This window comes from Lissotriton vulgaris, chromosome 3_1, assembly GCF_964263255.1.
Source record: "Lissotriton vulgaris chromosome 3_1, aLisVul1.2, whole genome shotgun sequence".
NCBI classification, from domain to species: Eukaryota; Metazoa; Chordata; class Amphibia; order Caudata; family Salamandridae; genus Lissotriton; species Lissotriton vulgaris.
The window spans coordinates 346,971,101-346,993,907 of NC_141689.1; the positions used below are offsets into that span (position 1 = coordinate 346,971,101).

The following is a 22,807-nucleotide window of genomic DNA, read 5'->3' on the forward strand; positions in this document are numbered from 1 at the left end:
GTTCCTCTCCTCTGCATGTATCCTTTCTCAAGGCTGGACTGAGGAACCAAAAGAAATCTCTGCATAAATGCTCAAAACAGCTCCATTGCCTAAATTTTATTGCACAACCTCTCTCTCTTTCCATCCATCCATTCTCATTTTTTCCCTTCTTTCCTCTTGCTCTGTTTTCTCTGTCTGATCACTTTCTCACCAACAAGGAACCCGACATCACCAGGCGCAACTTCCAAGAAGAGATGAAAACCTTTGCAAAATGGATGAACAAGAGCTGCCTGAAGCTCAACTCAGTGAAAACAGAAGTCCTCATCCTCGGCTTCACCCCCTCCACATGAGACGACACCTGGTTGCCCCCACCCTTGGAAAACCACCCACTCCAACGGACCATGCATGCAACCTTGGCACCATACTTGACTCTTCACTCACCATGAATAGCCTGATCAATTCTGTATCCTACGTATGCTTCAACATCCTTTGCAAATTTTGCAAGATGTTCAAGTGGACCTCCCCGGACTCCAGGAAAACAATCACTCACACACTAATCACCAGCAAACAGGACTACGACAACGCCCTCTACTCCAGAATCAACAAAAACCTCCTTCACAAACTCCATACTGTCCAGAACACAGCCAGACTTTTCCTCGATATCCCACGACACAACTACATCAGCCAACACCTCTGTGACCTCCACTGGCTCCCCGTCATACGAAGAATAACCTTCCAGATGCTCACACACGTCTACAAAGCCCTCCACAACACCGGACCCCAATACCCAAACAATCAAATCTCCTTCCACGCCCCCAAGAAACCTCCACTCAGCCGTCCTCGCCCTAGCTACCGTCCCTCGTTTCTACAGGACCAGAGGAGGTGGAGGATCCTTCTCCTACCTCCCAACCAAGACCTGGAACTAACTCCCCCTTCACCTCCAACGAACCCCGACCCAACACCAATTCATAAAGGACCGGAAGACCTGGCTCTTCGAATGACCCCAACAGAGCCGCCCACCCCCCTCAGCGCCTTGAGACCCACACGGGTGAGTAGCACACTTTAAAAACCCTGACTGAATGATCGCTTGATTGATTTCTCTCTATCTTCCCCCTCTCTTTCTGTCTGTCTTAAAGCCTTACCCCATTACCTGCTGCAATTAATCTCGGGGGGCTGGGAAAGTGTCAGAGGCACCAGGAGAGACCCTCCAAGGACTCCAGCCCAGTGGGGAAATGCCTGGTGGACTAAAAGTCCTGTCCGGGCCTTCGCTCTCTCCAAAGTGTTCCGTAGCTACTGAAAGCTAAGTAGCATTTTACAAAAAAAACACATTGTTTTCAAATTAAAGTTATTAGTAAGACGTGTGATCTCTGATCCTTCCTGCAGTAATGTTTATGGCTCATCTTTGCCTCATCTTTAATCAACAGAGGAAATATTATATATGATTGTAGTACAGTGTGCGCTCATGCATATATGCTGCATCAAGTTCAAGTTTCAAGTTTATTTTATTATGATAAGGAACTCTTTATGAGGTCCACATAAAACAACATATACATACAAAACAAGAAATACTTAAAATATTATTCCAACACAATTACAAGAGACATCTTAATACAGGTCCAAAAAACATTTAAAAAAGTTGTACAGTTTAAAAGCAAACATTTCATTAGGTGGGTTAATCAAGGCTGCCTTAAACGAAGAAGCAGATAATATGTTGTGTTGTAAGCAAATTGGTCTCAACCATCTACGCCTGCAAGGCATCAGTGTAGGACAAACAAACATGACGTGATCTAAGTCCTGATCATACAATTGACAAAGATCACAGCATGCCGAATGACCAAACCAGCTGGCATGTAGAACTTTCAGCGGAAGCAAATTATGTCTTAATAGGTACACAAGGCGCCTGACGCCATGGGAGATGTTCCAATACATATACGGTTGAGCTTTCCGCAGGGTATAAGATTCAATAACAGGCGTACAACCTTTTTTCGCTAGACAGAAGTCTCTATCCTGACAAAACCCCAATTCCCAGGAGGCTGACTTCAGAACAGTTTTTAATTGATGAGAGGACAATAAAAATAAAGTCTCCTCATCCAATTTCAATTGTAACACGGCAAATCTGAAGTTTTTTACAATCAGTGAGAAGTCATTAAAAGATCCTAATAATTCATTTTTTATAAGATCTCTTAAAGTATTAGGTTCACCTTTAGATAAAGCTACTACCCAACGTATGATACTTGCCAAGCCTTGAACCCAGCTGCTACGTAAACCCAGTTCCTGTCTCAAGGAGGCAGTCGAATTTGCTGTGCCTACAGACATTAAACTACGTAAAATTTTCCCTTCCGCAGAGTTTAAAAAACTCCACTTTTTTAGATCAACTAACTCAATTCCGTATAACAGGGAGGCCGGAACTTTCGCTCTGAAAACATCTAAAAGAATAGAAAAATGCCTTCTACCTGTGGCTTTATACAGGGAAACTAAACTCTTTCCCTGAGAAATAGCCTTCCGAGAGTTATTGTCAATGTGTAGTTTGTCACTTAAATTATAAGTGACAATTTTACCTAGGAAGGTATACGATTTCACACATTCCAGTTTTTTCCCCCCCACAACCCATGGATAGTTAAGGCATTTAGGCTTCTTTCTACCGGAGAAACAAATCACTTTGCTTTTTGCCGTATTTATTGATAAGAAATGAATTTCAGCATATTCAGAAAGTGCATGCAACCGATTGTTCAGGCCCTTTGGGGTGAGATCCAAAAGCAGGATGTCGTCTGCATACATAAGGCATGCAATTGGAACTCCACCCAAGGACGGGGCAATACCGGCGCAAGCAGAGAGAGTGACGGGTAAATCCACTGTATATAAGGAAAATAGCAATGGAGCCAAAAGGCAACCTTGCTTCAACCCATTGGAAGTGGGAATTAATTTAGATACACCACGTTCACCTCCAAGTAGAACTCTGCACCAAGTGTCAGAATAAAGGGCGCGAATTAACTTAATAAGGAATGAAGGCATACCCAAATTAGATAACTTTCTCCACAGCAAAATTCTATCTACTTTATCAAAGGCGGTGGAGAAGTCAATAAAGGCGCCATATACCTGACCACCACGGACTTTCACATATTTTTCATTGATAACTTGCAATGCAGTCAGGTTATCTAGAGTTCCATGATTTTGTCTGAAACCTGTTTGCTCCATGGGAAGGATTTTATGTTCAGATACCCATTGATTCATTAAAGTAAGCACACATTTTGCAAAGACCTTACCAATGGCGTCAAGCAAGGCAATTTGACGATAATTTTGTGGTAGATCTCTTGCCCCTTTTTTATATAAAGGGACAATAATACTTCCTTTCCAGGAGGGGGGGACTGTTCCGCTAGAAAAACAGAATTTAAAAACTGGAAAGAGTAATTTACTCCAAAGTTCACTCTGGTTTTTTAATACTGAAATTGGGATTTTATCAGGACCCATCGCACCAGAGGAGCGCATATTCTTAATGGCACATTCAATTTCCTTTTCCGTTGGACAGTCAAGTATACGTGAGACATTATCAGTTTCAACATTAAAAACATGAGAATTATTGTTACTGTACAACTTCTCGATATAATGAACCCACACCTGTTCCTCAATGGCAATAGGCGTAGCACTGGCTCTGGTACCACAACCTTTGCCGATTAAGGACCAGAATGTCTTGGCTTGGCCATTATAAGAAGCTTCCCTCAGTTGGATCCAGAGGGCATCTTCCTTAGAACGTTTTAAGAGGGCCTTAAGCCTAACTCTCCTTCTTTTTAAAATAAACAACTTAGAGTTAGCTTCTTGGGTAAAGGATAAAAATTGCCCCCTTACAACTTTGTTTATTTCTCTATTTATAGCCCGTAGAGGATGAGGGACTACGAGGGATTGTTTCACACCTGGTTTCTTTTTTGCACTAGCAGTTACAGAATCTAAAAAATTAATAAAACACAACAGCTCTCTCCATTCCCAGAGGGGTAAATTCTCAACAGTAAAATACAAAAGAGGCACCAGATTTTCAATAGTACAAGGGTTCCAAAAACATTTCCCTGAGCTGGAATCAAAATTCACAGAATCTATATCCAGACTCCACGGATCCACTTTCTGAAGATTAACGGAGACAGAAAGCGTCAACGCATTATGGTCACTAAGATTAGACTCAATGACCTTCATATCCTTCAATAGGTGAAAACCGGCATAATCTACCATGATAAAATCAATAATAGATTTTCCCTTATTAGATTTACGAGTGTAAGCTGCCGGGATGTCAGATGGAAGCCTCCCATTTACTATTAAGCATTCAACTTTAAGTAAACCATCTAATATAAGTTTACCTCTTTTGTTAGTTTTAATTTTGGAGGGGAACTGGGCTGATGGTATATTCAAAGACTCTTCCAATGGAATATTTCTAAACAACTCCAACCCACAGTTAGATATATTACAATTTAAGTCCCCAAACATTAACACATGCGGAGTTGGGGAGATATCCAACGCTTTAGTTAAAAAAGTGAACAGAGTTTTTAAACCAGCATTAAAACTACAATTGGGGGGAATATAAATGTTTACCACAATCAACAATCTATTAGGGCAATCCTCAAATACATCTTTTAGGGTTATTGCTTGAAACAGTTTTCCTGGATCTAGATAGTGTGAATAGTTCCATTGCCATCTGTTAGATAACAAGCATGCTAACCCTCCCTTGGCATGGCCTCTTCTAGTGCTGGTTGCGCTGTAATCCAAAACAAAATAGTCTTTTTCCAAAGGTTATCTTCCTTCAACCCAGGTTTCTTGCAAACAGATTATATCTGCCTTTTGAGAATGTAGGAAACCCAATTTCTCCTTATAATCCTTGAATCCGGCAGTGTTCCATGAGATAAATTTCAGCTCTCTGTTAAAAATTAGAATGTTGTTTAGAACAGGGAGCAGATTTACTCGCTAGAACTCCAGGTAACCAACTCCATTTAGATTGATCATCCTTCACTGTCTGCTTAAGGGGAGGGTTTTTGTATGAAACTAGCCTTTCATTCCTAGCCACACAAATTTTTAGGTCCTCAGATCTGAGATTAGACCAATCCGACAACAGCACACCCGTATTAGAGGGAAGTGATAGTGAAGAATTAGCAAAAATACTTTGAGTACATTTTTCCCCAAAGTATGGCATAACATCTATCCCTCTAGCTTGTAATTCCTCTGCCCACTGTAGAACAAGATTTAACACAACTTTCGAATGAAATTTCACCCTTGTTGATCTTAATGGTTTCCCCATGTAGGAGTTAAGGAGAAAAACAATATCTAAATCGGACGTTTGAATTAATTTCAAACTTTCAATCTTTTTAAAACAGAGCAGTAGGGCAGATCTATTTGAAATTAAATCTGGTTCAAATAAGGGAGAAAAATCAAGATATAACGTATCCACATTTATTTTTTCTTTTGGGAGAATGACTGTCGTTGAGGATGGAACCTGAAAGGGTCTTGCTGAAGGATTCAAGGAAGACGGGGACGGGATGACAGAAGGAGAGGTAACCTTAGAAGTAACTTGGCAAGATCCTGCTTTAACATTACAATAAGAAAAAGGATTGGTGGAAGGGTGGAAAACCTTGGGAAGGAAAGGATTAGTAAAGCTTATAGGACCTAAACCAGAGGAAGGAGCGTCTTCTTTGGGCGAGACAACCCTAACTTCTACATGAGAGGTAGGAGACTGCTCCACCTGCGGAGAATCATCTAGACTTAATTCAGCATTCTTATCAAAAAGAAGTTTCCTCTGTCTTTTTTTAGCGAACCTTCGGGTGGGTTTCCTCTTCTTCATTCTAATCTTTTTGTGTTTTAGGGGACTCACTTTTCCCATCAATCCTGTATTTACTTTAGGAATCTCCTCTACTTTACTCGATGGCAAGGAGAATATCGGAAAGAGGGATGGAATTTCGGATTTGGGAATAAGAGGGGATGTTGCTATTACCTCTATCTTGTCAATAATTGGGGCTATACAATTAGCGCCAGCCGAAACCACTTTGGAAGGATTGGGGACAGCTAAAAGAACTACAGGCTTCTTTTCTTTTTGACCTTCTGTCAGAGGAGAAGATAGAGCTGAATCCAAAACTACCGAAGCGGAAGGAGCGCTTATTTTCGGGGGCACCAACAAAGAAACCGATGGTATGGGAAGATCTGAAACTAACTCATTTTTACTTAACAAGAGAACTTGCAAAATTTGCGTTACAGTGTCAAAAATGCATTCCGAACCTCCCACAAACTTTTCAAGTAAACTTAAAATCGAAGAAAGAATTGATTCCAAAGAGGACAAAGAATTAGAAATTAGCCTCCCATTAATATTTGGAGAACCCTCAGCTAAATTGTTCAACACTGGACCTGAACAAGATGTAAAATTTAATTGTGGAAGGGAAAAATCTAATTTATTAGAAGGTGTGCTACTTAGAGGACCGGTACTTGAAATCGTTATTGCTTCCTCTAAAGGCACACCTTTAGGGTTCCCCTGTAACGATCCCACCCGCGCCCTATGAGCTGTTAAATCAATGTCAGGCAGTGTAAAATCATTCCCTACTACAGGGGATTTAACTAACGCGGCTGACAAAAGATCAGTATTCACTGAAACTTTAGGAGCATCCATTAGTGCAACTTGGGAGGGGACAATTTTATCAGATTTTGAGGGCATATTACCCGAAGATTCAAGGGGAGCATTCTGTTTCAAATGTACATTGTTTGACGCCGAAGGCGAGCCCCTTAGTTCTTCAGGACTAACAAGAATAGGCAAAGATTGACTAGCAACCAAGCTTAAACTAGAGGAAACATCAATGACCCCGTTAACAGGCACCGAATCGTTAGAACCTGCGATTTCGTTCGGGGACTGCAGATCAGTGGGTTTATCTTTCCCTTTGTCCCATAAATTGAAAAGCTGGCATTGACCTTTCAATTGCATGGAAGATGCAATTTTGTTCCGTAGGGGGTTGGATTTGGTTTTAGACCCAGATCTCCCCACAATCACTCGCCCAGAGCGTAGTTTTTTAGCCGTCATGAGACTGTATTAAAAGGAGAGTAAAAATAAAATGATAACAATTGTAAAATATGGAGCCGAATAAACAAAACCTTGGAATACAATACAAGCCTGTGGATACAACAACACACTATTTGAAACCAGAGAACCAAGGGAGGGGGCCCAGCCCAGCCTTCTTCAGCCTCTGACGGCCTCAGACGGTCCCGCCCTTGTCCCGGGCTTCTCCCGGCGCGCTCCCGCGCGCTCCCGCGTTGCGGTGTCACAAAGGAGGTTTATAGCCGCGCTGAGGCGGGGGAGGAGCCAGCAGGGAGAGCGGGTCAGCTGCTGGTGATGCCGAGGGTCAGGCGCTCCTGGGACTTGAAGTCCTCGCCTGACCACGCTCGCAGCCCTGCCCACACCACCGCCACAGAGGCTCTGTCAGATGAAGTCCTCGCAGTCACAGCGCACTTCCAGCAGCGCTAACAGAGAACCAGAGGTGAAGCGGGACCCGCGGAGCGGGTTCCGCGAGGAGTTGTTTAAGGAGATGAAAGGAAGAGCAGCTCCAGCGTGCTCGCAGTCCAAAGCTCCCTCGTCAGTCCACACAGGCAACAGGTGAGAAAACCAACAAAGAAACTGACGCGCTGGTTTTAGCCGCGCTGAGGCGGGGGAGGAGCCAGCAGGGAGAGCGGGTCAGCTGCTGGTGATGCCGAGGGTCAGGCGCTCCTGGGACTTGAAGTCCTCGCCTGACCACGCTCGCAGCCCTGCCCACACCACCGCCACAGAGGCTCTGTCAGATGAAGTCCTCGCAGTCACAGCGCACTTCCAGCAGCGCTAACAGAGAACCAGAGGCGAAGCGGGACCCGCGGAGCGGGTTCCGCGAGGAGTTGTTTAAGGAGATGAAAGGAAGAGCAGCTCCAGCGTGCTCGCAGTCCAAAGCTCCCTCGTCAGTCCACACAGGCAACAGGTGAGAAAACCAACAAAGAAACTGACGCGCTGGTTTTAGCCGCGCTGAGGCGGGGGAGGAGCCAGCAGGGAGAGCGGGTCAGCTGCTGGTGATGCCGAGGGTCAGGCGCTCCTGGGACTTGAAGTCCTCGCCTGACCACGCTCGCAGCCCTGCCCACACCACCGCCACAGAGGCTCTGTCAGATGAAGTCCTCGCAGTCACAGCGCACTTCCAGCAGCGCTAACAGAGAACCAGAGGCGAAGCGGGACCCGCGGAGCGGGTTCCGCGAGGAGTTGTTTAAGGAGATGAAAGGAAGAGCAGCTCCAGCGTGCTCGCAGTCCAAAGCTCCCTCGTCAGTCCACACAGGCAACAGGTGAGAAAACCAACAAAGAAACTGACGCGCTGGTTTTAGCCGCGCTGAGGCGGGGGAGGAGCCAGCAAGGAGAGCGGGTCAGCTGCTGGTGATGCCGAGGGTCAGGCGCTCCTGGGACTTGAAGTCCTCGCCTGACCACGCTCGCAGCCCTGCCCACACCACCGCCACAGAGGCTCTGTCAGATGAAGTCCTCGCAGTCACAGCGCACTTCCAGCAGCGCTAACAGAGAACCAGAGGCGAAGCGGGACCCGCGGAGCGGGTTCCGCGAGGAGTTGTTTAAGGAGATGAAAGGAAGAGCAGCTCCAGCGTGCTCGCAGTCCAAAGCTCCCTCGTCAGTCCACACAGGCAACAGGTGAGACTGACGAGGGAGGCTGCATGTTACATTGACAAAACAGCGATTGTTATTTTATGGTTTCGGTTTGACACGACAAGTTAAATCTACTCGGATATTTCACCTGCATTAGATTTTCAGCCTCTGATCCACGATTTGTGTAAGGAAGTCCTCTCTGTCTTTTGAACGTGTATCTGCAGCAGCAAGAGCATTTCATTCCCCTCCCCCACCCTGCCTCCTGCCAGAGACTGTTGGAGTTGGAGTTGGGGTGATGAGGTGCTTAGGGCATTTTATACTGTAAAAATTGTGAATTTGAACCATAGCAAGAATGCACCATGTGCTGCTTATTTATGTTACCGTTAATAAATTAGCAGAAACCAGAGCTCCATGTATTGGTATTGCAGCTAAGGCCAAACATTCTAAAGGGAAAAACCTGGTGCAACTTGAATGACGCCACTCACAGAAACGGCCTTCGGGCCGCTAATGAATACTTCTGCCACCCTGAAGGGGAGCAGATTTATTCCTGAGACTAGCTTGCAGTTTATAACTCCATGTCTTTGCCACTTAAAAGAATTTAAAGGAGGAATAAATGCCTTTGAAGAGCATTTCCTTTAAAGAATGCAGTAGGGCCGGTGATTAGTACCCAGCCACTGTATCGAGCCTGCCGCTGTCAGACCTGAAGCGCTTCTAATAGAATAACACAGCACAGCAAGGCACGACTCCATTACAGGGCAGGGGCTTTAGAATGGGCTGCGCGGTCTGAAATTGGCAATATGTGCTGAGACTCAATCTTTGACCAGGAAAAACAAACATTCAATCCTTTTTTTATTCGGCTTTGTCAGTGCCTATATTGAAGAACGATAGCTCAATGTAATCTACAATTGATCAGGTCATTCATTATAAATAAATTACATTAGATTCTGAAACTCAACTAAATTGTGTTCTGAAATCCAATCTTCTCTATACTGGGCAGCTCTAAAAAGACTGTTTCAGAAGCCGCAGAAAGATTTAGAAAAATGTAGCTTTTCTCTGCCATTCCATTGGGTTTCTTTTAGAAAACCATAATGCTGCGCCAGCCACCACCCTATTCCAATCTGTTCGATACAAGTTGGCCGAAAGGAGTGGAATATAAAAAGAAGAAGGGATGGCCCAACTATCCAAGGGACAGGGTACAACTTGTCAAAGAAATGTAATTCCCTTGGGTTTTGCTCAGTTGTCAATCACATTCATTCCTCTACACTCACGCAATTGTCTTTATAGTGCCATGTTTGGGAGAAACACAATAGCCATCAATACAAATACCCCTCAAAAGGAAACCTACAATTTCTATTATCACAAAATATAAATTTATTCTTGATCATATAGGGTAAAAACAGTAATAAAAACAGTAATAAAAAAACATCAATGCATCAAATACATTAAATCATGTCATCAATCATCATGTTAGAAATATACACAGTACACACAGAATACACAGAAAAGAAGAGACTCAACGAAAAGCCCGTGGTGGTGACCTGACTCATTGGGATGTTAATTCATAGGAATCAATGCAGTAGGGTCAGAGTCACATAAACAAGTCCTGACAAGTAGTTCCTTGAATTTAACTGAAGAAATGGCGTTGACGCGTTTCGGTGTTTTGCTCAATATGCACCACATTTATCAAGACTAGTACTGTTCTATGTCTCTTTCATAATCAACAATCTATGAATCTAGAAAAAATAAAAATAAAAATACAATAAGATTAAAACAATACTATACATTGAGTTATAAAAACAATTCCAATGATTCTCTCTAAATATCATTGTGTTTGTACCCATACTATCTAAAACAACAGTGGAAAACATCATGGATATCACAAACCAATAACATTTGAGCTGACTGTATGCAGATTTCACTATGATCTATATTTGTCCAGTCTTAATACCATCTACGATAGAAGTAAAAGAGTAAGCGCACAGCTTAAGGTATTATATTTGAGTATACAGGTTAACTTCAATTTTTTTGCATTTGAGGGTGCCGCCCGGGTGACGTCTCTTGTCAACGGCATCAACAATATGAATTCAAAGTAGTGCTGCTAACGAATCGTTAGAAGCATCCCCTGGCGCTCCACTTTAATTTTCTGTGAATTTGCCAGAATTCCTTATGACAGATTAGTAGTGAAAAGATACGAATATTCATCCATATTTACCACCTTATTTTATTCATAAGTTCATTTTTCAGGTGCAAATTATCTTCATTTTTTACTTGTTTTTTAAGCATGATCAAATATTAATCAACGTCCAATGCATTTCGGGCTATTTAGCCCTTTATCGGGGACCAAGAAGCTAAAACAAGGTATATTAACAAAAAGTTGTAAATATAACATAAACTTAATCAAAACCTATCACAATGTCCGAACATTATAGAATTCATGCACACCAGTGAGACCCCAAAGTGTGAAGAAACTGTCATAATCAAAAAACGCCGTTCGGCACTCACATTTCATGTTGTCAGCATGATCAAGTCATTTGATGGTAAAATGAATGGTAAGTGGCGCTGTAAAAACAGCCAGTATTAAGTATACGGATCAACATCCTATGGGTAACTTTTTGAGCCACATGAACAGTCAGTAACAAGTTCTTAAAATGTAAACTTACTTAAAAGCTCGCAACAGCGTTTCACAAGTTAGATATTCACCTCGGTGTTACTCGCGAATGATTTTCAAGCAGCGAGCGCTGTTAGCCTATCAATGTATTAGTATGAGTTAGAGAGTGAAATGCGCAATGTTTAAAGTATTTCTATTGGTCTAAAGTCCGATCATGTGACCAAAATCTGGCCAATGGCAGAGTGAGCTTGTAGTTGCATCGATTTTGACTGTTTAAAGCATGTCAATAAAGTTGTTTACAAACAAAAATATGTATAAACAAACAGACTTGAAATAAAACAATTATTTTCAATGAGCAAACTGAAATTCAGTAATATAAATGTCTACTTGCGTGTCAATAAACCAGGAGTCTCCACTAGCCAGGTTCAAGGTAGAAAAAACAGCACGGAGGGCTTGATATACTCTGATAATTTACAGATAACACATAAATTCTGTCCGATCATTCAAACCAAATGGTTTGTTAGAATTCAACAAATACATCCAGTTATTTTCACGTTGGGGGAATTACTAAAAACTAAACCTGACTCACTGGAAACATATCGTGGAACACGTCCGTGCCTACAATGTGGGTACTGCCATAATATCATCAGAGGAAACCATCTAACACATCCCATGAAAGGGCACAAGATAAAACTAAGAGTGAATGCCACTTGTGATACGGCAAATGTAATATACATGCTCAAGTGTCCCTGCGGTATGGTATACGTGGGGAAAACGGAAAGCAAGATCAAAATAAGGCTCAACGAGCACAAATCAAACATCAGAACCAAAAACACCAAGTCTACAATAGCGGTACATTTTGCAGAAAAACATCATAACATTTCCCAACTAAAATTTCTGGTACTGGAAACTGTAGAGAAAAAAGAAGGTCGCGACAACAATCGCTTTCTATTACAACGTGAAAATAACTGGATGTATTTGTTTAATTCTAACAAACCATTTGGTTTGAAAGATCGGACAGAATTTATGTGTTATCTGTAAATTATCAGAGTATATCAAGCCCTCCGTGCAATTTTTTCTACCTTGAACATGGCTAGTGACGACTCCTATATTCTGCCAAGTGCGGATCACTATGTAAAAAAGTCCAAACTGATTTCCTTGAAGACCGCAACCATCTATAAATGATAATAATTATGGGTTTGGCGTTGTAGGTCTAACTATCAGATCCCAATGATTAGGAGATTCCATATTTTGACAATGTAAAGGTATATTACCTGAATGTAAAGTCTCAAGGACGAACCCACTGTGGGTGTTTTCTCGCAATGTTGCCTGAAGGGTAATTGACCTCCTCAGCTAGTCATAGACGTCCTGTTCCTTTCTGTGCTTTTGTCGTGCACTTAAAATCAGTCTAAAATATCTAAACATAAGATATATATAATTATAATTGTGGCCTTAAGCCTACATAAAAAAAGACTATGGGGTCGATTAGGATGGCGGATGGATTGCCTCCGCCGGGGTCGGCTTTGCGACCAGCAAAAAAAGTGCTCACATATGGTGGCGGTGTCAGCGAGACACCGCTAACCATATTACGATGCTGGCGGTCTTATGCCTTTCCATAGCGGCATTGCCGCCGTGGAAAGGCATACGGTCTTTGCTTTGAGGGCCCGTTGCGGCCCCCCAAGGTGAAGGTGGGTGTGAGGGGTGCAAATGGGGGGTACCTATGGTACCCCCCTGCGTTCCAAGTACAACATGGCAGGCACCGCGTGGTGCCTGTCATAATGTGCTTTGAAACGCACAACATGCATTTTTAGCATTGCGGAAGCCGGTGCTTTCAGCACCGCCCGTCGCAATGTGAAAAATGGGGGATGCACCCGCCACTGTGGCAGATGCATCGTAATTTGATGCACCGGACCTCCGCCCCTGTGGCAGACGGTCCCTTCCTCCGACAGGATGGCGGACAGACAAAGTCCGTCCACCATCCTAATCGACCCCTATGTTTGGCAATTCGTAGCACAAAAATATACTTTAGTTGGGTCAAAGAGATACGTATTTTAAACCTCTGACATTTTTGTGGCAGGATACTGCTCAACGGGTCGTTTTTCTTAATCAAACTAATCAAACTTAAGCCCCTATGTACAGAGAACTCTGTATGGATAAAAGACACAGAGCAAAACACCAAACACTTCAACGCCATTTCTTCTGTTAAACTCAAGGACCTACTTGTCAGGACATGTTTATGTGACTCTGACCCCTAAAACTACTAGGACCTCAGGGGAGGTAAATAGTGACTCACAGGGTTCTCAAACAGAGGCCACCAGCAGAGTCTAGCGCAGGTCCCGTTTCCTGAGTACTTTGAGGAAAAGCCTCAAAGTACCTATAGCCACACAGGTCAGTCAATTGACCTTTAGAGCCCTCTTCTATGCTTGGGTCCAGTCCTTCCGGACTCCTATGAGGTCACAGACAGCAGGTTCAGTTCTCTTCTAATCTTCTGCTGGTCTAAAAAGTGTTAAGAATTAGAGGCCTAGAGGTGCATATTTATGTTGGAACCACCTAGGAGAGGAGAACTCCTGGGTACACCCTCACCATTTGGGTAAAAATTCACAGGGCCAAACCTACACACTTTCTCATTAGTTCCTGTTTGCCTTACTGCAAACAGGTCCAAAATTCAATGTGTCAGGGCAATTCTAAGATGGTGAAAGTCTTCAGCCACACTAACCTTGGGCTCTGAGACTGGATGTGTGTGTGTGGGAAGTCTATCATGGCAATACTAGTTCTCTCCCACATCTAATCGTAAGGTCTCATTGGAATCAGTCACTGTACCCACAACAAACCCAGATAAAGAATTCTGGTAGGACAAAAGAAGGGTCATTCAGCATCCAGACCGAAGATTCACAGGAATTGTCTTGGTATCCTGGTCTCTGCCTTTGAAGTATGCCCCAAGTGTTGCATGTGACTTGACAGAACTGTCAAGCACAACTTTACACAGCAATGTCAAAAAGAATGCCCGCTTCTCGGAGCACAAGACATCTATTCTCTGCAGGAGGTGATGAGAGAACTCTGCCTCCAGTTACTCACTAAGAAGAATCTTGTTGATGGCACTCAGTAGCAGCAGTAATTGTTGAGCCCATCCACATAGAATTGAGCAGAAACCTTGTGACACCTGTTGGGTCACAATGATCGCATATTGGAACAGAATCGCTGTGACCCCTGGTGGCTCACACTCATTCTCATATTGAAGCAGGATCACAGTGATGATCCTGTCACAGGGTAGACTCCTATAGGCCCTCGCTCAGACAATTCCTTAGCTTGGCCAAACTCTAGCTCAATCAACGTCAGTATACACAGGACTGGTTACAATGCCAGTGGTTCTAAGCCAAATAACGTAGTCCTGATGAGAACCTGGGTTGAAAGGTCGACATCTATCCCTTGGTTCATATATCCAATGTGATTTTAAAGGCTTGCGATGATAAGCCATCTGTTTTCTATTACAGTTATTTATTGAACTTGGGCTGTACAGTGTCTTTTATATATGTTTTATATATTCACACACTCACAAGAGCACTCATTAGCACTTTGGATAGAATGTAATACTGATAATTGCGGAGAATTTGGATGATGGACATCATTAATGAAACCCTTGTCAGGCTTGTTGTTTGTGTGTCTTGGGCTGAGAATAATCCTCTATATGTTTGAAATAACTACATTGATACACAAATATATAATATGAATTTAATTTCTTTTGATTCCCACCTGCTGAATGATGCCCATGCCACTTTGTATACATAAATTAAGAATTACCCTGGTTCCTGTGGGTGCAAATGGTTGTCCTCGTAATACATCACACACAGCCCAAACATGCATAATCTGTAAAGGTCAGAGTTAATTTTCTGTGGTGGTCATTTCTTCCCAGTCACAGCAGCCTATTGTTTGCTCCTAGGAAGCATTTAACACCTTTTCACAGCTATAGAAGGCTGATCACAGGCTGAGAGCTTGCAGGGGCTCATGCTAATTAGCCTTCTGAGGGTTCAGGCATGTGAAAGGTAATTTTCTAAAGGTTACCTTTCCTTAATATTTATTGCAAATCTGATTTCGCATTGCATTACATTTAGAGACACAGAAGAATTATTTAATATTGCTTCTCAGTGTTTCGCTATGTGCCACACAGCCTTTCTACAGTGAAAGTAGCCTTTGGGTGCTAGTCATTATAAGGACAAGTTAACTTGAAATTTCTGCATGTCCTGCTTTTAAATATCATTCACCCTGCCTTTTGGGGTACAAGGCCTACATAGGAGCGACTTATTAATTTTTAATAGGCTTTACCAGTCAACATTATTTTACAGGTTGCAGTACATGTTTGACACTGTTACAGTCAGGCTACAATAATAAGTCTGAAGCAATGTTTGCACTGCCAACATGGTGAATGGCACAATAGTTGCCGCAATCCACTAGTGGAATTTAACTTCCAGACTCTAGGTACATTTTGTACCATACAAGGGGCTGATATGCAAGTTAGTTAAATATGCCAATTAGGAGTATGTCAATTCAACCTTGTTTAGAGGGGTTACAGACACTTTAGTACTGGTTAGCAATGGTAAAGTGCACTGAGTTCTAAAGCCAGCCAACAAAAAATAAGATCCAGCAAAGCAAAACATTTGGGGTTGCCATGCAGAAAAGGGAGATTTCCTACAGAATGTAGTAATAATGGCAGAAATCCCATATAGAATTAGATGAGACTCAAGTAAGCTATTGATAAAAGCAAAAAAATTAACTTGTAATTAAATAAAAAATAAATTGTCTTAATCAACATCATATATTTTCTAGTTCATGATAAAGTTTTTACAACAGGCCTGAAGTTCTTAATGCACTCTTCTTATGTCTTGAGACAGATAGACCAGGACCTCCCTTAGATGTACAGCTTGACGCAGTGAATTGCACAGCCCTCAGTGTGCAATGGAGGATGCCGAAGCAACATGCAAATACTATTACTGGATACACAGTAAGTAGCATTTGTTTTGTTATTGGAATTATAGTAACTGTGTGTTGTTCTAGGCTTTCCGATTTTGGCTGCTTCTTTGCTTTCCTCTGTTTCTACATTGTCCAGACTTTTGCCAGATTCCGGAAAAACTCTTAGTATATTGTGTCTCTAAGTGCCTAAAATTACTTATCTTCCGCAGAGGCTGTGTACAGAATGAAAATGTATTCATTTAAAGCAATTCTGTTGTTTAAACTCATTTATCCACAGTGAGGGGTGTAAAAAATGTAGTTACTGGTTGAGGGGGGTGAAACCCTATTCAAGCACCAACCACAATCCTTGTCAGGGTGAAGTCACAGGCACACCCTACCTTAACCTGTGCTCAACCCTCTGTAGCTTGGCACAGATTAGTCAGGATTTACGTAGAGGCAATGGGCAAAGTATTTATGCAGGACTTCAAACAGTGATAGAGTGACAACACAATACAAGAAGAATCTCACACCAATTTAGAATAGATTACATTTTAATAAATAGATCAAGATCAGAACAAAAAAAATCCAATCAGTAGAACTGAAGCTATGTACTTTATGTGTAATTTGTAAGACTTAATGGAAAATATCGCCAAAAAGCCCAAAAACCCAACTGTGGTTATCTGGTTGTGCTGGACCTGGACAAAGTGACTGTGACAAAGACTGACTGTAATGTGAAGGCTGCAGGGACTCACTCAGGGCTGCTGAACAAGAGTACCTTAAAACCTAGCTGTGAAGAAACATGGAACCACGCATCAAGAATATGTCATGCAGCAGAGGCGATGTGAGGTCCAGGTAAGGAGATGCATTGCTCAGTGGTGGTTCAAGGAAGCCGTGAAGTGCTAGGCGATGACCTTGCATAGAAATGCATCATGCAGTGGCAGTTTTTATGGGCTACATTGAGCGATGTGATGTCCTTGTGTGGAGATATCTCATGCAGCAGCAGTTCCAACGGGTTGTGTTATGCAAGTCGCTGTCCTGGCATGTAGATTCATGACACAGCAGCAGATCCGAGCGCGAGGCATTGAACAGCAGAGACGATGCCATTGTTCTGGGGGAGATGCACTGCACTGCAGAGGAGATGCATTGGCTCTGCTGGATCCACAGATGGGCTGGCAGAGCACCTTCAAGCCCATTTCCAGGGGTTCAGAACTAGGGTTGCACCATGTGGGAGGGCAACGCCCACAGAGGACAGAGCCAAGGTGCTGGGTTCAAGGTTATCAGAAGCCTGTTATGTCCCTGAGTCTTCTCATCTGGAGGAAAGTCAACTAGCCCTTGGAGTCAATCTGGGGTCCTGGAATCAGAGATACAGGTCTAATCCTTCTCAACCAGGCAAGATAGCAGCAGGTCAGCATAGTAGCAGCCCCGCAGAATGGCAGTCCTTTCAACAGCCCAGCAGTCCTTCTTCCTGGCCTAGTCCACAGGTCCAGAACCGTACTAAATAGTTCAGTGCTGATTTTAAATATTAATATCTGGTACCCACTTTGATGTGAAGGAAGCTTCTAGAGGTTTCCACTGATGCGTCAGGTATCCCCTTCCTCACTGTCCTGGCCCGAGCTTGTCTGGAGTCACCAGAGTCAAACCCTTGGAGGGTGCACAAGCAGGGCCTTTGTGATGCGCAAGTGTGATAGGTAACAGCTCTGTCCTCGTTAACTCAGAGTCACCCATCCTGCCACCACCTATCCTCCCTTTGTCTCACTGTCTAGGAGCAATGCACAAATACCAAATGCCAGCTACACCTAGTCATATGATCCAGGATCGAGCTGAAGGCACCACATGGTTAGGAAATGGAAATTACAACTTTCTAAAAGTGGCATTTTCAGAATTTTAATTAAAAATCCGACTTTACCATTAAAGAGGGTTTTTAAATACAATTCTTTAGGCACCAAACTTGATCTATCTACCTGTTCCTACTTGGAAGTTACATCCTATTAAATGTGATAAGGTAACCCCGATGCTATACTCTGGGAGAGATAGGCTTTGCAATAGAGAATTTAGGACATGTAAAACTTAAAAGTCCAACATTTTAAATGCACTGCACCTTGCCCTCTGGACTGTTCAGTGCCTCCCCTAGGGATGACGTATATGCATTAAAAAGGAAGGTTTGGGGCTAGCAAAAGGATTATTTTGCCAAGTCAACATGCCAGTTTATAAAAACAGCATGCGCAGGCTGCAATAGTAGGCCGGAGACATGTTTAAAGAGATACTTAAGTGGGTGGCACAATCAGTGCTGAAGGTCCACTAGTAGCTTTCATTTACAGGCGCTGGGCACATGTATTACCCCCTAACTAAGGACTTACACGTAAATTAAATAGGCCAACTGGGTGTAAATCAATGCTACCAGTTCTAAGGCAAAAGCAGAATCGTTGATTAGCAGTAGCAAAGTGCACAGAGTCCTAAATCCAGCAAAAATGAAGTCAGCAAACAGGAGGTTGAAGGCAAAAAGTTAGAGCAGAACCACATCAAGGATGCCAGGTCTAACAAGTAGTATGATCATTTCATCTATAAGTAACTGGTTTTATACATGTTGTTCTTACCCATGGTCATGTCTTTCTTATGTCACTCCTCCAAGCCAAGCTAAGATTTGTTAAATTCCATATACAGTGATATTTACATGCTTTTCTTGGTATTGTTAACTATTCTATGTTATTTATGGTAGTGTTTTAGGTAAAGCTCATTGCCAGGCTTGATATGTCTATTTATAAAATGCTCCAACCTTTAGGCACAATAATAAAAAAACAGGACTGTAATGTATGGATTCACAACTGTGCCAATTATTTAACCTAGTGCATCAACTTTATAAAACAGCATCAATTGTACAAGGAAAGACTGCTCTCATTGCAGCTGAACTGCGAACGGGATGATAGTGCCTTGCCGGTTCCAAAACGTTCACTCTGGGTATGGATGAGTGGTAGCATGTGACGGTAGTTTGCTTACAGTAGAGTTCTACAACTGTAAGTCTTGTTGGTAGTGCAGAAGGTAGCCTGATAGGATATATACTGCGTTTCACCAACTTACAGAGTTAGATAAAAAGAGAGGTTGCAAGTACAGTGTTTTTTTGAAAATTTAATAATGATTGTTTATGTGTTTGGGCCCAGAGGTTCAATCATTTGTTTTGGCTACAGTAAATTGTAAATTGGGAACTAAAAGAGGACTGTTTAGCACCACTTTCATGTCTGTTCCCTTCTTCAAATGATGGCATCTCCTTTCCTGGCTATGACATTATTATATATTTGTACAGAATGAAACTGGATCCTGGCTCAATCCGATGGGAGTGGGGTCGATCTCTAGGGGAAAGGAGAAGCATTTGCTACATTTTGAACTAGTACAGAACAGGTGAACACAAAAAGACTGCCAAGAGTAGACAGGAAACATAAATTTGGTAATAAATCTGTACAGATAAAGTGCTGCACGAGTAGAAATACTTGACTTTCTGGATCTGAAGATTGCATATCACTTTCAAAACAGACCACCCATTATTTGTTTGTGTGCCTGCAAAAGTCCACTCTTCTGTTGTAAGTTTCCTGTTTATTAAATATCTGTAATCGAGGTTAAGCACAGTCAAGCCTAATAGCCTATTAAGGCAGTAATAATACACATCGGCATTCATTTCAACATCAACTATGATACATTACCGTGTAGTCCCATTGCCTTAGAATTCAAGGACGCATCCTACTATTTGCATTTCAAAAAGGGCTCGAAAACAGAACTGTTCAGTGTAGCTTATGCATGAAACTTTTTTTCTGTCAGACAGCACAAAACTTGTACTCAAGAACAAGCAGAGCCATGCACTTTTTTCCTACGGGGTAGGGGTAATGAGGTAAAAAAAGAAACAGAGACACTGGAACACACCACTCTGACATGCCCCTTCTGCTAGTCACCAGGGTCTGCAGGACGTAGTGTATCGTTTAAATGCAATGAGACATTTCTTAAAAAACTGGCTATAACACTCCTTCCTGCATCGCATTGTAACAGTGAGTGAATACACGAGTAGCAGCTGGCAGGGACGGGTGGTGGAGGGCGTGTGGGAGGGAAAATAAAAAAGCTACCACTTATCAGTTTGCTGGGCGCAGCATCTCCTCCGCCTTGTTCAGCTTCCTTCTTCCTGCAGTACGGGCAGCAGCAAGCACCCGGCTCCCGGGCTCCCCTTAGCCAATTACAGTGCTGCAATGCAGCGTTGTGATTGGCTTGAGCGCCGTGGTTCACACTCAGTCGGGGACAGCGAGGCTTTGCATGTTCCTCACGAGGCAGTGTAATGCAGCATACAGTGCTGCAATGCAGCGTTGTGATTGGCTAGAGCGCCGTGGTTCACACTCAGTCGGGGACAGCGAGGCTTTGCATGTTCCTCACGAGGCAGTGTAATGCAGCATACAAAGTGTGCATGACTGTTTGCTCAGCCCAAGAGGGCTGGCCAAAAAGTCATGTGCACTTGAGGAGTGTGCACACCACTCCTCCATCTGTGGCATCACCCCGCCCCACCCTAACCCAGCCCGCAGCTACAAAAAATAAAAACGATAACAACGTTATTATCATTTTATTTTTGCTGCTTTGCTCTGAGGGAAACAAAAGGGGATGATGAACGGAGCGTTTGAGCAAATCGAACACTCACCCCCAGTCAACTGATCTGGGTTTAATCCATCACCATTCTTTAGCTCACTCAGCCACCCCAGTTCAGATGGCCATATGCAAATCAGTCTGACCCTGTGCCTCATGGGAACAGTCCAGCCCAAACGGCCAAGCCATGTCTTCCTTGGCCCGGAAACAAGCATCCTGGGACCGGTTTCGGATTCATAATCCTAATCAGCCAGGCTATCTTGAATCCAGTGGCCAAGTGAGCAAGGGACTCACATCTGAGCATACCCTGCCAATTTAGGGCGAACAAAGCGAAACAAAAGAGGATGATGGACGGAGCGTTTGAGCAAATCAAACACTCACCCCCAGTCAACTGATCCGGGTTTAATCCATCACCATTCTTTAGCTCACTCAGCCACCCCAGTTCAGATGGCCATCAGTCTGACCCTGTGCCTCATGGGAACAGTCCAGCCCGAACTGCCAAGCCATGTCTTCCCTGGACCAGAAACAAGCTTCCGAGGACTGGTTTCTGGCATTCCAGTCGTCTTCAGCCCGGCTTGCTTGAATCCAGTGATGTGGAGAGCATGGGACTTACGTCTGAGCATTCCCATCCCCCTCGGGGTGACAAATGCAAAAACCACAATTGATGGACAGAATGCAGAACAATGTCATACATTCACCCCAGTACAGATATCTTGGCCCAAATCCATTGTTTTTTTTACTCCACACCACCCCAGTTCAGACATGGCCATATGCAAATCAGTCTGACCCTTTGCCTCATGGGAACAGTCCAGCCCGAACTGCCAAGCCATGTCTTCCCTGGACCGGAAACAAGCATCCTGGGACCGGTTTCGGATTCATAATCCTCATCAGCCAGGCTATCTTGAATCCAGTGGCCAAGTGGCATGGTATGCTCAGACGTGAGTCCCTTGCTCAGTTGGCTGGGGGTGAGTGTTTGATTTGCTCAAACGCTCCGTCCATCATCCTCTTTTGTATCGCTCTGCTCCGAGAGCATTGGAGCGACTCTCCCCCGCCTTAGTGGAGGACCCGCCCCTGGGATACACATCTATGTAACCAACTCTCTATACTTTGATGGAGAGCTTGTTATTCCTGAAAGAGATGAGTATCTTGAATATATGTTGTGTGTGATCAACAGCTCAATTGCCGTAGCTTTATCTTGTGCGCTTGTGACACTTCGGATCGGTGCGACAGCACAGTGTTCTGGCACTAGACACTTTCACACGAGTTATAGGAGACCAAAAGCCCAGTCTTCCTTCTTCCTACACACATCTGAATATGCTTTATCACCTAAGACTAATACCAGGAGAAAAATTTCCTGAAAAATTTGAGTTCTTCCTACCCAGACCTGTGCACAGCAGAACCACGACTGGGCTCTTGATCTGCTATAATTGCACCTTGAATATATCTTCAACACCTCTCCTTAGAAATAGGACGACTGTCCCTAGCTTCGTACCTATGCACTTTTTTGTGGAAGATTAGTTTTAGTTTCTACTTGACTTGAGTGCCACTGCAAAGTAATTAGCAACACTACTAACCTGCAAGCCCTAACTTTGAAACCTTTATGAACAGTATTATACCTCCAAACCCCTTATGCATAGTTACAAATAGATAGAGTGTCTATCATAGTTCGGACTTACAATTCCATGCTGTTCCATCACGGGATAAACTTAAGTGTAAACAGCAATCCTACACTATTGAGAAAAATTCAAGTTAATATTTCAAGAGTTTTTCAAGTTAAATGTTCAAAAGTGTATTTTCCCAGAAAGGCTAAGCTTAAAAATCATATATCCGCACAGCAAAGTCCAGGCTGCTGCAGCAACATAGTGTCATGATTGCTTTCTAAAGATGCAGTTGAGCTCAAGGAAAATTATGCCTAGAAATCCAATATGGCCACCACATCTTCGGCTAAATGGGAGTTCATGGCATGCTGGGACATTTTAGTAATTGATGAGCACTGATACATAGGGGTAGATTTTCAAACAATTTGCGCTGTGATGCATAAAATGTTT

At 43.1% G+C, this 22,807-nt stretch overlaps 1 protein-coding gene across 2 annotated transcripts in view; it reads left to right on the forward strand.

Annotated features, from left to right (window-relative positions):
- EGFLAM (EGF like, fibronectin type III and laminin G domains) overlaps positions 1 to 22,807 on the forward strand; it is a 639,867-nt gene that overhangs the window by 168,715 nt on the left and 448,345 nt on the right. For both annotated transcript variants that reach the window (XM_086960551.1, XM_086960552.1), the window contains exon 2: positions 16,091 to 16,200. In XM_086960551.1, the coding sequence (XP_086816677.1) occupies positions 16,091 to 16,200 (110 nt within the window). The remainder of the gene's footprint in view (positions 1 to 16,090; positions 16,201 to 22,807) is intronic.